At 42.3% G+C, this 15,965-nt stretch overlaps 1 protein-coding gene across 1 annotated transcript in view; it reads left to right on the top strand.

The window, feature by feature from the left end:
• The first annotated feature begins 7,001 nt into the window (after positions 1-7,001).
• Positions 7,002-15,965, top strand: part of COL4A6 (collagen type IV alpha 6 chain) — an 87,226-nt gene continuing 78,262 nt past the window's right edge. Inside the window, exon 1 of the mRNA XM_068204896.1 lies at positions 7,002-7,031. Coding sequence (XP_068060997.1) covers positions 7,017-7,031 — 15 coding nt within the window. The 5' untranslated portion in view covers positions 7,002-7,016. The remainder of the gene's footprint in view (positions 7,032-15,965) is intronic.

Below are 15,965 nucleotides of genomic sequence, written 5' to 3'. Positions count from 1 at the left end.
CTGTTCTGGACATGTGAGTGTCAAACAACTCAAAACAAACATGAGGCTGAATTAAGAAAATGAGCCACATGTGTTCTTGGTTGTGTTGACTTCAGAGTCCCTGCTTGGCATCAGTTGTGAACTTGGATCCAAGACTTCATGCAAATATATATATCTGTGTTAGAGACAGAAATAAGGAGGCCAGCTGAGCTGTGTCACCCTTGCCTTCCCTGACTCTCTTGATGTTTTGGAGAAGTACTTTCTAAGAATGACCTGAGTATTGGGAGGAACATATAATATTCAGACACGATTGTGTGCAAGTGTTTGGCCAGTAAGATTCTAGAGCTTTCCTAGTGAAATCAAAGTTAAATGTGTATGTGGTGAGTAGCTCTAAATACAATGATTTATGACAGGCATTGATACTTGGTGTTGTTATTGACAAAATTTGCTCCCTATATTTTATTTCATGTGTAAAGAAGAATGTTCAATGGACCATGAATTCTTCAAGAATATCAGGGAAGTGGGACCCTGTCTATATTACCTAGGATAGCAATGTTTATGAGTGATTACAAGAGATACTATTTTCAGTTCAAAGGAACTGTATTTAAAAAGATTCAAGGTTTCTTTTTTTTTTTCTTTTTTTGTGTGTGTGTGTTAGAAAGCTCTAAAATCAGCATGTTTCAACTGCTGGTATGCAATCTTTCAATAATGGTCAAGTATACCTGAGCATTTCCATATTTGCTTGTGCTTCTGTCTTCAACTACTTGATTTATTCTGCTGTATTCAAGGTGGGTAGAAGTCACAGAACATCCAGTTGTTCCCATAGTCCACTGAGCTGAGTGGGGAGATGTTATGATTTAAGAGGCCCTGGAGTCTTCAGGTAAACAGTCTTCAGTGTTTAAAATGTCAGTGTTTGTAAAGCTCTCTTGGAGCTGTCTTCTTTAAACATGCTGTTCAAATTCCAAACTGAAGAAACAAAGAGCAATTCTAACCAATATCCCTGACAGAATTCTGTTTACTTTGCTCTAACAATGACACCATATATTTGTTTAAAGACAGAAAATATATATGTACAAATGAAGGCAGAATTGGCCTAATCGAAATGTGGGTGGGAGGAAAGCGATTAACCTTGTTCTGTGAATGAATGTAAATTTCTGTAGTGTGGTCTCTTAAGATATGTACTCAGATGTGTTCTCATCATTGTTTACATCTCATCAGTTCCTGTTTTCTAAAAGTACTATTTTCCTTCACATTGCTGACATAAAATAAGTCTTTGAAGATGGTCTACTGTAAGAGAAACAACCTTCTGTCATAGTGCAAGTGCCAAGCTGGAATTAAAAAAATCAGAGTTTTGGTTGTGGGAGCACTGTGTTAGTAATTTTGCTAATGTCCCTCTGTATTTCACTCTGCAGCTGTCAATGGGAATAGTGATAAAGGTGGTGAAAAGCTGTTGGCTAACACTGATGAAGTATATAGTATTTCCAGCATACTTTAAGCTCTAAGTATTAGCAGATGCTGTGTATGAGAAAACATTTTGCCAGGAAACCAAGTTTTAAACACTTAACTGTGCTTGACACTGATGTTGTCCTTATGCTGTATTTGCATGTTGATTTCACACTGACAGCCACTGATTTCTGCAATATCATTTCTGTAGCTATTCTGAAATCAACCATTAGAAACAGCATTTGCAGAGGAGAGGAAAAGAATCCAGCTAAGATATTTGTGCAGTAGGTAGAGCTTTTAATGCAGTCTAAGGATATGGACAGTGCTAAAACTTATCTTCTACAAGATAAAAGAGTACAGCATAATTGCAAAACTATGGAGAGATGTATCTCTGGTAATGCTTCAGCAAATTATTTGCTAGCCTTTGGATGACAATGCACTGAAGTCTCAGGCTAAGTCATAAAGAAAGACACCTGAGTTGGCTGTCACATGTTCTGTGTACCTTTATCCCAGCTGGAGCTGGATTGGGTCAGGTAGGTCCTCTTAAAGTTGTAACCATTGAAATAAAGAGCTCCATCCTTTATGATACTGAGCTTCTTCAATCATGGTGACTTCATTCACATGTTCTCATACAAAGAAGGAGTAAAACTTCATTCAATTTATTTTTGAAGTGTCAGCTGAACCTGGCAATTGAGCCAGTTTTCAATGCATCTTGCTGTCCACTTGTCTGACCTGTGTTTTGTTATTTTCTATATGAGGATCTTGAGGCACTGTTGAGCACCTCACTAAGGTCAGAGTAAACAACAGCAACAACTCCTCTCATCCATCAAGCCTGACATCTCATCCTAAAGGCCATCAGGATAATTAGGCATCATTTTCTCTTTACAGATCTGTGCTGACTGTTTCTAATTACGTTCTTGTCCTCCATGTGTTTGGAATAGGTTTTTGGAAGAATTTGCTCTATTGACTTTGCAGGGACTGAGAGGAGGCTGAGTGCCTTGTAGTTCCCCAGATCTTCCTGCGTGCCTTTCTGGAAGACAGGAGTGAGATTTGCATTCTTCCAGACCTTAGGAACATCTGGTCACCATGACTTTTCAGATATAATCAAGAGTAGCCATGCAACATCAGCTGGCTCCCTCAGTACTTATGGGTACACTTTCAGGTTTTATGAACTTGTGTATGTCCAGTTTGTTTAAATGTCCTATATCCAGCAAGCTTAAGTATTACAGACTGCAACCAGAATCTAAAAGACCCCAAATCCACAAGCAGGTTAAGATTCAGTAGAGTGCTAAAACACTGGCTTTGCAAATGTAGTTGCGAAATGAAGGAACATTACTGCTGTGATTTAGTTTATAAAAGGATATAATGTGACCTTCAAACATCTGCTTATACAGAGAGGGTGTTAGGAAGGACTACAGGCCAGATCACTTTGTTCTTAAAATGACATTTTTGGAACTTTCATTACAAGGACTGGTTGTTCCTTGCTTTGTGAGAGGCGCCTACAAAAGTGTACTGACATGTGAAATTCCTCTCTCATACTGCTGCCTCTCTGGGCTGCTGTCCTTCTGCCATATGGTCAGTCAGAAGGATTGTTTGCTTATAGGTTTGACAATAACAGGAAAGCTATTCAAATGGTGAAAGTTTACTAGTGCTGTACAAATGTGTTTAGTCTTGGCTTAGCTTCCAACAGCTGAGGCAAGGAAGTTTATCAATCTCAATATAATTATTTACTGCCTTATAATGATGACTCTGATGGCCTAGTAGCTAATGCATTGCTGGGAAGTATGCTCCTCTATCATATGAAGTCTTTATATTAAAATTCTGTGCAGGAAAGAGCAGCATAAGCAGTCCTGTTGTTCCAGTCCTGTAACAGCATCAGCAGTCCCTCCAGAGCACAGTTCAGTTTTGTGGGACCATAGACTGGAGTGCATGGCTGCGGTGATTGCTGCCCTGGAGCTCCTTCCAGAATTTGTGGCTAGTTGTTTTGGGGATTTCAGTTATTACCACTATAGAAAATAATATTTTCTAGAGCTTTTGTAGGCTTCTAGGATGTTCGTGTCCTGCAAGCCCAGGAAGGTGATGTCTCTGCCTCTGCATTTACTGTCTCCTGAGCCTTCTATAGCTGAAGAAAAGAAGCAGCTAGGGAAGAAAGGAGGCTGGGGAGTTTAACTAGAGTGCGTTCATTGCCAGAACACACCTGGTCTGCTCAACGTGTAGAGGAGGTAGATGTGGTCTGTGATTATAACCCACAAGGTAATGGCCAGGTCTGTCTGTAGGTACATGGCTGTTGTAATCTTGCTGCCCTGGGAGTCACATCTCTTGAGAGCTGATGAGTAAAATCATCTTGTAAAAAGCAAATTATTTAATATGATGTTATCTAAATAACTCAGTCTTACTGGACAGTTCAAAGTATAAATTCTTTCCACTCCTGCATTTTCAGAAATTCTGGGGAACACTAAACACTAAAATTTAAGTTATCCCATGTGCAGATCTAAACTCTGTGTGGCTCCCTAGTTTAACCCTGCAAAGGGCCATGCAATGGGAGTCTTGAAATATTCTCCTAAATTGCAATGCATGTAAATATTACTAAACCTGTTCTGGTGTGGCTTTGGGAAATTCAGTGCAGGTCTGTAAGTTTTCTGTCTGTTCAGTTTCTTTTTTCATGCTAAATTTGCTGGTTTTTTTCCAAAATTCCCTCCAAATTTTATTCTTTAGGATATAATATTATCCTCTAGGACATTTTTTTTTTTTTCTGATGTAGGATCAGAATTCTTCAGTGTGTCATGTTGTGACTGTGTATCCCTGAACAAAGCAACAGGGCTGCAAGGAGGTTGGCTTTCATTGTGATCTGCTCTACTGCTTCTTGGGGCAGGGTTGGTCGAGGGCAATTCAACAGAGTTTTGGTAATGGGCTCCAAAATCAAATGAACTTGTGCAAGGCAAATTTGCTGCTTGCCTTTTCTCCTTAAGAAAAATCTCACTGGCAAACAATCTGAAAGGACCCAACATCTCAATAAGACATGGTCCCTCCCCTCTGCTCCCTGTCCTGAAAGGGCCCTTTGTTTCCAGATTTCAAGGTGGGCTCATTGACTTTCATGTTACCATGGAACCAGCGTGTCTTTCTTCCTGAATTATATTTGCTGGTAATCTCCACAGCTTTTTCAGCAAATTAATACAGGTGATTTGTGAGTGGACTTGGTTGGACTAAAGGCTAGTGAAGAACCTGTTTGAGTAACCAGATGAAGAAATAAAAGGTGTAAAAATAAAGTTCTGGGGTAAGCCTTGGTTGAAAGAGGGAGGGCAGCTAAACAGAAATGCTGTTAACTTTTACTTTCTATTATGTGTAACACAAGAAGGCTGGTGTTGGATTTGCGTGCTGGAAATCTTAAATACAAAGTAAAGGTCTGTTTAAATTTAGAATTTAAAACTGACAGCAGTACCTAGTATGGAGTTACTTAGATGAAAAAGGAAGAGGTCCTTTCATGGCAACTGACACAGTTAAAAGCTAGATGATTCTAATTTGTTCAGTAAAACCTATACATACATTTACTCTTTTTTCTCAATATATATAAACCAGCTGACTAATAATAGAACTGCATGTAACAATTTAGATGGAATAGTTTTTCTCCCAAAACTTCTGATTCAGTGAATTTGAGGAATTTGATGAAATGGACCAATTTTGTTGACCTTTTCTACAGGGGTGATAAACATTTTCATAAAATTAAGCCACTTTCATTCTAGTCCTGATGTGGAAGTTTCGCGCTTAGATATTCCAAGGAAGATTGGACGATTTCCTAGAAGATACATTGTAGTTCAAACAGGAGTTAGATTGTGAGATGGTACAAGATGATTACACAAAATCACAGAATGGTTGGGGCTGGAAGGGACCTCAGGAGCTCCCCTAATCCAACCCCCTGCTGCAGCAGGTTCAGCCAGAGCTGGCTGCACAGAATCACCTTGTCCAGGTGGGTTTTGGACATCTCCAGAGAAGGAGACTCCACCACCTCTCTGGGCAGCCTGTTCCAGTGCTCAGTCACCCTCACAATTAAAAATGTTTTTCCTCCTGTTCAGGGGGTGGAATTTTGTGTTTTGGTTTGTGCCCACTGTCCCTTGTCCTGTGCTGGGCACCACTGAAGAGGGTCTGGTCCCATCCTCCTGACACCCACCCTTAACACATTTGTTGTGTTGTCTCCAGCCTGAAGAGACCCAGCTCCCTCAGCATTTCCTTCTATTGGACATGCTGCAGTTCCTCATCATCCTCTTCACAGCCCTCCATTGGACCTTCTCCAATAGCTCCTTGTGTTTCTTCGTCTGTGGAGCCCAGAACTGGACGTAGCACTCCAGATGTGGTCTCAGCAGTACAGAGTAGATCACAAATAAGTATCTGACTTGAGCTGGGAGGTTCATTCTGGCTGAGGACAGGCTGGGCTGGTATGGCCAGCTTTGAGCCAGGGCTACAGGTGCTTTCCTTGGGTTCAGACTGACCCAACAGATTCCACTCATAAGTCTTTGTTCCACATTCCCAAACAATTAGGAAGAGATAGAGATGGGCTGGCAGGGTTTGAAGACAAGGTACCAGCACAAACCCATTAAATCATCCTGCTGGGCAAAGAGGAGTAGCATCATTGCAAATGAGTCTGCTCAAGTCTGGCAGTGCTTCCAGTCCTAGTTCAGTGCTGGGAATCACAGGCTTGGCGTGTCAGGAGGGATGATGCAGGTGCATTTGGCATGGCAGAATAGTGATTTTTCATCAGTTAGACACATACTTTCTGTTGGTTCTGAGAGAGTCCATGATTTACTGAATGTGCTGTCATCTCACTGAATCTCAGGGTGCTCAGCACTTGGTGGGGCAGGTCCTTGCTGGGCCCAGTGCCAATAAGAACAGTTCCTTTCTCTGCCTGGCATTTCCTTGTGAGTGATAGCACTTGGAAATATCTGAGTCTGTTATTTTAAGAACATCTGTAGTTTCATGTCACAAACCATGGTATTTTTCAACAGGAGCCAGTGTAAAAGTTAGAATCCAGTTTACCAATTAAGGAAAAAATGGAGTAGTCTTTTCTTGATATAGTACAATTTGAACTAAATAGCATGCAAGTGAAAGTACAATAGGACAGGCTGTAAAAAAACACATAGGAGAAATGAATACCCAGTATAGAGAAGAATTGTTTGTTCTTACATTAGACTTTTTACTTATATTTGTCATGTTATTATTATGCATGTGGCCAAAAAAATAAAAAGAAACTGCTTAAGTTGGCAAAGTCCTTGAAAAAAGTTGTTTGAAATAGCGTGGGTGTTTTTTTCTCAGGAGGGACAGCTGTGCTTAGCTAGCATGTTGCTCAGTGAGACCGTAAATTTTATCACTAATCTTCATTTCATTAATTGTTGGGTTTGCTGTTCTGAGTGATAATGTTCAAGGTTGGATATTAAGTTACTAAGAATTTTCTAGTAGTGTGCTTTTACACTGCATGTACAGCAACTTTTAATCTCCTGGTAGGTGCTGTATGTGTAGTGTAGGTCATCCCTTATCACACTATGCCTGACAGCTAAGAAATAAATGAACTCAAAGAACAATTTAGGACATTTTGAAAGCTTCAGATGAGTTATTTGGTGGTATGGTATCAACTATTACAGAGCTTATTCTGAACACTAATTCCTTTTTTTTCCCCTTCTTTTCCTTTTTTTTTTTTTTTTTTTTTTTTAGTTAAACTTATTTTGAATATGGTGGCAGCTGGTTCTTAACTGAAAAGCCAGACCCTCTGAGTCCTCAATGTCTGAGCAATTCTAACTGCATGAGAGGATTTATACAAACAAGTCATAAGATGTCGATTCCAGTGAAATTTTGTGATTTTTATCTCCACTGTATTGGTTTCTCTGTTTAGGTGGCATCTGTCCATTCTTATCTCTAGTGGGTTTCAGGGAAGACAGAGCAAGGTAATGCCTTAAGCATTAAGGAGAAGCAGAATGAATGTACTTTTACAGGATGACTTTACTATTTTATAAAATAACTTCTGTAAACATACTTGCTTGGACTTCCAGAATTAAATAACTGTTTATTTAATATTTTTTCCATTTTTAATGCTATTTTTGTTATTTTAGCTGCTTTTACTTCCTGAGTTGCTTTTTGTCATCTCCCAAATGAGAAGTCCAGGCAGTGTGACTTTAGGTTGGACAGGGGTAAAAGAGGATTAGAGGGTTAAAAATTGTAACAAGTCGCCATTTCAAACTGTTGCTTGCAAAGGCACACACACCTATTGATAAAGATCTATGCCTTTGCAATGAGAGAGTGCTGAAGATTATATTAAATAGGCATTTCAGTTCTAAATTGCATCAGACTCCACAATCTAATTTTGTAGATAGTTTTAGTCTTTCTGATGACAGATTTTCCCTTGCATGGTTTAATAAAGACTGAAAAAAATATTTCTTCAAATTTCATGTCAGGTTCTGTGACAAACTGGACATCTGAAGATTGATGTTGATTATGCTCACTATATGCCTTTTCTTATCTGTAAAACAATCTGAAAACAAAAGCATTGTTTTCTGTCCCCCAACATATAAAATCATATGTGAAACAAAAAATCTAAAAAAAAGTTTTACTTACACAGAGGAAAAAAAAGAAATTAAAATATTAAATTAATGTTTGTATTATTTTCTGCTTGAGGAGTTGTGATAATGATGTCTCCAAAGACATATTTTCAGTTGTTTTAGCTGTTACTAAGAATAGTTTCCTTTTGTCTCAGTTTTTCCTTCCCTTATCCAGAACTAGCAAACCGAGACATTTGATTCTGTGTTTTCTCATATATCATTCTAAAGCTCATACTCTGCTTAGTAGCCTAGAAACACACCTAAAAAAAATTAGGATATTTGTAAATAAAATTACACATTTATTCTGCCACTTCAATGTTTTGTACTTTTTTGGTTTCCTGGGGGAAACGTTTGCAGCACACTTTGTCTCAGATTTAATCAGTACCTATTCCTCAGCAAACATACTCTTATCCTGTCAAAATACTGCATCAAACTATACCTCCTCTGATCTGTTTAATCTAGATAAATGTTATAAAGGCTTTTTGTCTTTTCCCACTCCAGACAGGTAAGATTATCCGTAATGGAGATTGTACATTTTGTCTTGGCAAAAGTTTGCAAGATCCACAGTTGATGAATAGACATCCGCTCTGCTCAGAAGTGTTACTTGAAATTAAATAGGCCTAACAATAAATTAAATACATGGCTACACAATGGAACTACTTGAATTTCCTTTGACATTTTATGGATGTTTACCTCAGTTTATATTTTCTCACTTCTCCTTTATCATTGTCACTGGAAAGAGAAGAATCACGATATGCCAGGGTCTTCTCCAACGTTTAGAACACAGCCTTTTTTGGTTTCTCAAGTTGCTGTCTAATTTACATGTGGCTCAACCATGTAGTGAGCGTGCACTGTGCTGTGTGTGAGTGTGCACTGTGCTGTGTGTGCAGTGTGCACTGTGCTGTGTGTGAGTGTGCACTGTGCTGTGTGTGTGTGCACTGTGCTGTGCTGTGTGTGCACTGTGCTGTGTGTGAGTGTGCACTGTGCTGTGTGTGCAGTGTGCACTGTGCTGTGTGTGCAGTGTGCACTGTGCTGTGTGTGTGTGCAGTGTGCTGTGTGTGAGTGTGCACTGTGCTGTGTGTGAGTGTGCACTGTGCTGTGTGTGTGTGCACTGTGCTGTGCTGTGTGTGCACTGTGCTGTGTGTGAGTGTGCACTGTGCTGTGTGTGAGTGTGCACTGTGCTGTGTGTGAGTGTGCACTGTGCTGTGTGTGAGTGTGCACTGTGCTGTGTGTGCAGTGTGCACTGTGCTGTGTATGAGTGTGCACTGTGCTGTGTATGAGTGTGCACTGTGCTGTGTGTGTGTGCACTGTGCTGTGTGTGCACTGTGCTGTGTGTGCACTGTGCTGTGTATGAGTGTGCACTGTGCTGTGTGTGTGTGCACTGTGCTGTGTGTGCACTGTGCTGTGTGTGCACTGTGCTGTGTGTGTGTGCACTGTGCTGTGTGTGCACTGTGCTGTGTGTGTGTGCACTGTGCTGTGTGTGCACTGTGCTGTGTGTGTGTGCACTGTGCTGTGTGTGTGTGCACTGTGCTGTGTGTGTGTGCACTGTGCTGTGTGTGCAGTGTGCACTGTGCTCTGTGTGTGTGCACTGTGCTGTGTGTGAGTGTGCAGTGTGCTGTGTGTGCAGTGTGCTGTGTGTGTGTGCACTGTGCTCTGTGTGAGTGTGCACTGTGCTGTGTGTGCAGTGTTCAGTGTGCTGTGTGTGAGTGTGCACTGTGCTGTGTGTGTGTGTGCACTGTGCTGTGTGTGCACTGTGCTGTGTGTGCAGTGTGCACTGTGCTGTGTGTGAGTGTGCACTGTGCTGTGTGTGAGTGTGCAGTGTGCTGTGTGTGAGTGTGCAGTGTGCTGTGTGTGCAGTGTGCACTGTGCTGTGTGTGTGTGTGCACTGTGCTGTGTGTGTGTGTGCACTGTGCTGTGTGTGCACTGTGCTGTGTGTGCAGTGTGCACTGTGCTGTGTGTGCAGTGTGCAGTGTGCTGTGTGTGAGTGTGCACTGTGCTCTGTGTGTGTGCACTGTGCTGTGTGTGAGTGTGCACTGTGCTCTGTGAGTGTGCACTGTGCTGTGTGTGCACTGTGCTGTGTGTGTGTGTGCACTGTGCTGTGTATGAGTGTGCAGTGTGCTGTGTGTGTGTGCACTGTGCTGTGTGTGCACTGTGCTCTGTGTGTGTGCACTGTGCTGTGTGTGCTGTGTGTGCAGTGTGCTGTGTGTGAGTGTGCAGTGCTGTGTGTGCAGTGTGCACTGTGCTGTGTGTGAGTGTGCACTGTGCTTTGTGTGAGTGTGCAGTGTGCTGTGTGTGCAGTGTGCACTGTGCTGTGTGTGAGTGTGCACTGTGCTGTGTGTGTGCACTGTGCTGTGTGTGCACTGTGCTGTGTGTGTGTGTGCAGTGTGCTGTGTGTGCAGTGTGCACTGTGCTGTGTGTGTGTGCACTGTGCTGTGTGTGCACTGTGCTGTGTGTGTGTGCACTGTGCTGTGCTGTGTGTGCACTGTGCTGTGTGTGAGTGTGCACTGTGCTCTGTGTGTGTGCACTGTGCTGTGTGTGTGTGTGCACTGTGCTGTGTGTGAGTGTGCACTGTGCTCTGTGAGTGTGCACTGTGCTGTGTGTGAGTGTGCACTGTGCTGTGTGTGCAGTGTGCACTGTGCTGTGTGTGAGTGTGCACTGTGCTGTGTGTGTGTGCACTGTGCTGTGTGTGAGTGTGCAGTGTGCTGTGTGTGAGTGTGCACTGTGCTGTGTGTGCACTGTGCTGTGTGTGAGTGTGCACTGTGCTGTGTGTGTGTGCACTGTGCTGTGTGTGAGTGTGCAGTGTGCTGTGTGTGAGTGTGCACTGTGCTGTGTGTGAGTGTGCACTGTGCTCTGTGAGTGTGCACTGTGCTGTGTGTGAGTGTGCACTGTGCTGTGTGTGCAGTGTGCACTGTGCTGTGTGTGAGTGTGCACTGTGCTGTGCTGTGTGTGCAGTGTGCTGTGTGTGAGTGTGCACTGTGCTGTGTGTGTGTGTGCACTGTGCTGTGTGTGAGTGTGCAGTGTGCTCTGTGTGTGTGCACTGTGCTGTGTGTGCAGTGTGCTGTGTGTGCAGTGTGCACTGTGCTGTGTGTGAGTGTGCACTGTGCTGTGAGTGTGCTGTGTGTGCAGTGTGCTGTGTGTGTGTGCAGTGTGCTCTGTGTGTGCTGTGTGCTGTGTATGAGCGTGCAGTGTGCTGTGTGTGAGTGTTCAGTGTGCTGTGTATGAATGTGCAGTGTGCTGTGTATAAGTGTGCACTGTGCTGTGTATGAATGTGCACTGTGCTGTGTGTGAGTGTGCACTGTGCTGTGTGAGTGTGCACTGTGCTGTGTGTGAGTGTGCAGTGTGCTGTGTGTGAGTGTGCAGTGTGCTGTGTGTGAGTGTGCAGTGTTCTGTGTGTGAGTGTGCACTGTGCTGTGTGTGAGTGTGCACTGTGCTGTGTGTGAGTGTGCAGTGTTCTGTGTGTGAGTGTGCACTGTGCTGTGTGTGCAGTGTGCTGTGTGTGAGTGTGCAGTGTGCTGTGTGTGAGTGTGCACTGTGCTGTGTGTTCAGTGTGCTGTGTGTGAGTGTGCAGTGTGCTGTGTGTGTGTGCAGTGTGCACTGTGCTGTGTGTGCAGTGTGCTGTGTGTGAGTGTGCAGTGTGCTGTGTGTGAGTGTGCACTGTGCTGTGTGTGCAGTGTGCTGTGTGTGCAGTGTGCACTGTGCTGTGTGTGTGTGTGCACTGTGCTGTGTGTGCACTGTGCTGTGTGTGTGTGTGCACTGTGCTGTGTGTGCAGTGTGCTGTGTGTGCAGTGTGCACTGTGCTGTGTGTGTGTGTGCACTGTGCTGTGTGTGAGTGTGCACTGTGCTGTGTGTGTGTGCAGTGTGCTGTGTGTGCAGTGTGCACTGTGCTGTGTGTGTGTGTGCACTGTGCTGTGTGTGAGTGTGCAGTGTGCTGTGTGTGAGTGTGCACTGTGCTGTGTGTGCACTGTGCTGTGTGTGAGTGTGCAGTGTGCTGTGTGTGAGTGTGCACTGTGCTGTGTATGAGTGTGCAGTGTGCTTGCTGGGCTGACTGCAGGGGCATCCTTAAGCAAAGCAGTTGTGCCCTGCAGGGGAGGGCTTGACTGGCTGAATTACTACAAGGGGTTGTTTTACCATGAAAGGACGGGTTGCTTGGAAGCATCAGTGAAATGAGAAGGGCAGCCCAGAAAAGAAATCTGAATGAACAGCTGTATTAGTAAATACAGCATCCTGTTGTGCATGTTATGTGCTATATCTGTAGATAGAAGTGTGATTGTTCTGTGGCAATAAAGTCACAGGTTGATTTTACATCTTGGATTCATCAGATACACCAGAACCCTCAGAGTCTGAGTGATCATCTAAAACTGTGGACTGCGGTGCTATGTTTGTTCTGCGCGTGTCCAACCAGGTTCAGAATAGATGCAGGAACCTGTTCCAGGGGCTATGCCATTGCTGCTCTACAGAGCAGAAGTGCAGAAAAGCACACTTTCATTGTTTCTTTGTGAATTTTTCTGGGTCCTCTCTTTGAATTTCCAGGGCCTGGGATGAGCTCACCTCAGAGGTGTTGTGTGAATGTGAAGTAAGAGAGGGATTCCTGAGAATGTGCAGGATCTGCATCTCTCAAAGCAACCCAGACATACTCAGCTGGAGAATAGAGAGCAAGCAGACTTGGCTGTAGCTGTTTATATGGGTTGGGCAGAATTTGGAAAGGGTGTTATTTCTGTTATCTAAAAGTCCTGAATTCCCAGCCTTGTGTCCTCCAAGCCTTTGTTATTCTTCTCTGCCTGATCTGACGCTGTTCTGTCTCTTCCTTGCACCCCTTCACCCCTACCATTTGTATCTGCATTTGGGATTGCTTGCTTTTGTTCACTTCCAACTGATGGACAGGTGTTTTATTTGCTCCCATGGGTTTGAAAAAGCGACTTTTATTGGGAATACTGCTGGGGGTAAAACTTGAAAGGCCCCAAAGAATCTGTTGGTATAGATGAATGCTGGGAAATAAGTTTTTTCTGTAGAAAACCTGCCTGGTCTCTGCCTGCCTTTTTTTCTTTTTCCCATCAGCAGCCAGAGCCTACAGGCTTTTGGGTTCACATGCTGCTGAAGCCCAAGCTCCTGGACCTTGCTACAGAACTTGAAAGGTGTGCCCAGATCTCTTTTACCAATGTCAAAAACATCCACTTTATTTTATCCTGGAAGGACTAAATTTTCAGATTTTCTTTTTTCCTAACCTTTGTTCTGTATGGAATGAAAAAAAATGTATGCAATGTAGTATTTCCAGTAGATAAAATTTTTGCCCTCCCTGTCTCTTCCCAGAGATAGTTTGTTTGAAAAATACTTTGTAGGACCACCACTGTGTTTGTAAAGAACATTAAGATAAATGTGTTTATAGATAAGATGTGTTTAGAAACATATGGTTATTTTCATCAGTATGATAGGAGGGCTCATCAAAGTCATTTCACTCTCTACAACTATAGCTAGAAAAGGGAATTACTTTAGTAAATCCATGGTTAGTTATGTAAGCCTGCTTGCATGATGATGTAGTATCTCAAATGCATACTCTTGGTTTTTTAACATAATTTACTTTTATAATTTTACACCTATTGCTTACTCTTTGCAATTCTGATATTTTTATAGTGTTGGAAAATTCTTAATTGCCAGCTGATTTATCCTCTGTTAGGGACTAAATGGGAAGCCTTTGGACTTCAAAGGGCATTTAGACTGCATTTGCTGCTTGGATGGGCCTTTTATGCAACTTTTCTTTTGCAGAGTTGTAGGGCTACAGACAAACAACATGTCTGAATTTTACTCTTGTTACTTTTAATTTGTTTGCTTTGTTGGAGGTGCACACAGATGTACATACAATTTTAAGGATGTACTAATAGTTGATTATTTTTCATTTTAATATAGAACTGATGTTCTGATTTATCACTGACAGTTGTGCTAGCACAAGATGTTTGTAAATGGTACTGATATCCTGGTGGTATTCTACATTTCTCATGGAGGATAAATGGCCAGTCAAGAGTGCAAAGTTGTTAACAGCCAAGAGTAGACAGTTGTATGCTCCTGGGACATGTTGAGACTTGATAAATCTCACTCCCTGAAGATAGAAATAGTACACTAGAAATAACCTAGAGGATAGAGGAACAGCTCCAAAGATACTTACTTTTTTAAAAACCAACATTTTTTTCTTAATTATGTTTACTACTATGGTGCCCAAACGTTAGTTAACAACAAGGACCCATTGTGCAAGGACACAAACATAGTTGCAGACATCTTTTTCCCCTAAAGGAGAGCAATTTCTCTGTGATCCTAGTCTTTGAAGTATTTTGTGGGTGGAGCACACAGTGCCTCTCTGGTTTCTTTTGTGATTTAATTAACCAAGAACACACTATGTGCATGGTACTTTCCAAAGCTGTTGTAGTAAATCTTTCCTAGAGGACTTAAAACACAGTGGGATGTCTCACTGTGCTTTGCAGTGGCTTTACTCTGTTCTTGCTTCAGTCAGTGACAAAACTTCCAGGGAAATTAGTGAGGATGCATCAACATACAAGCCAGCTCTTATTTTCAGGAACACAAAGTGCAAGGGAATAGAATGTCTACAGAGACAGAGGTTAAAGAGTTAATAATGTTGGTGCTATAACAGGTAGTCTTCTGACAGTTCCAGGAGATGACTGCATATGTTTTTATTTAGATACTCTATAATTATATGGACTTTCAGCTGTTTGGGCCTTTTGGCCCTTCTGTAACGTGTGATGAAGATTGTCTATTTAAAAAATAGGATGAAAGCTTAGGTGAGAGCAAATGGGTTGCTGAGTTGTTTATCTGTGCCACCCCAAAAGGAAGGAGTGACCTTGGTGTAGATATTGCAAGTGAACTGGAAGAGATGGGTAAATTTTATACCTGTGGGCCATAATGCTTTGCTAACTTTTGCTGCTCATGAGAGTGGTTCTTGGCAGATGCCACCATCTGCCGCTGATGTGTGCCATGGATTTTGGAAATTTAATCTGGGGTAAGTGTATTAATAATCTGAACAGACAAATACCGAGTGTGTAACCATCAGTTTGGGATACAGGCATAGCTAATTGTTTTTGTGTAAAGTAGACATGCCCAGCCCATCTGGGTATAAATTCCATTATTAATGACAAGCTCCAGAAGCAGCAATCTCTTGCTACAGGAACATTTCTTAAAGTAAACTCAGTTCTTAGTCAACAATTTTCATTTTCAAAACTGTAGTCCTCTGGTAATTAAGCATGGGACACCAGACTTTCTTAAGGAGTGGCTTGATAATGTGAGCAGCAATTTGAATGTGAGGCACTGTGTGAGATTATTTAGTGCAGATTTGGAGTCCCAGCTGCAGTTAGAGGAGTGCTTGCATTCCCTCCCCAAAATATGGACTTTGTAGGGTAAGAATTATTTGTCAGAATAATGTGGTGGTTGAAGTTGTCCCAGACATTTTTATCATGTACCATGTCATGGGATGGGGATGCAGGAGCTTTCCTATGTGTGCATTCTGGAAATTCTAGAGGTATAAAAGTGGCTATGGCTAATCAGGATTAGTTCTGTCACTTTGCTGTGGAGAAAAGTTGCTGTCTAGGTTTTTTCAACGTCTGTGCAAATGTGCACACCTGGGCATTCTGTGCTGAGGGCAACCTTTTCCTAATCTGACAAGGAAGGAATCTGGAATATTCCAAACATTTTATTTTGTCCTATGGGCTAATCAAGAGAAACATGTGCCACATTCCAGCTAAAAGGCTACATTACATATTTATTTAAAATAAAAATGTCAGATAAAAGAGGGATTTTCACACACTTCTCTCACGTGTTTTGGAATAACACTATTTCTCTTATAGAGGTATTTTCTTCTTTCTCAAGGTGATTTTTCCTAAAGAAGGAATTGTGCTATTTGGATTTTCTTTCCCTGTCACGTTCAGAGTTATTTGTGGCAGGGAAGGGCAGCCTGCTGTACTG

Source organism: Anomalospiza imberbis, chromosome 14 (assembly GCF_031753505.1).
Source record: "Anomalospiza imberbis isolate Cuckoo-Finch-1a 21T00152 chromosome 14, ASM3175350v1, whole genome shotgun sequence".
Taxonomy (NCBI): domain Eukaryota; kingdom Metazoa; phylum Chordata; class Aves; order Passeriformes; family Viduidae; genus Anomalospiza; species Anomalospiza imberbis.
This window is presented reverse-complemented; position numbering and strand designations above follow the sequence as displayed.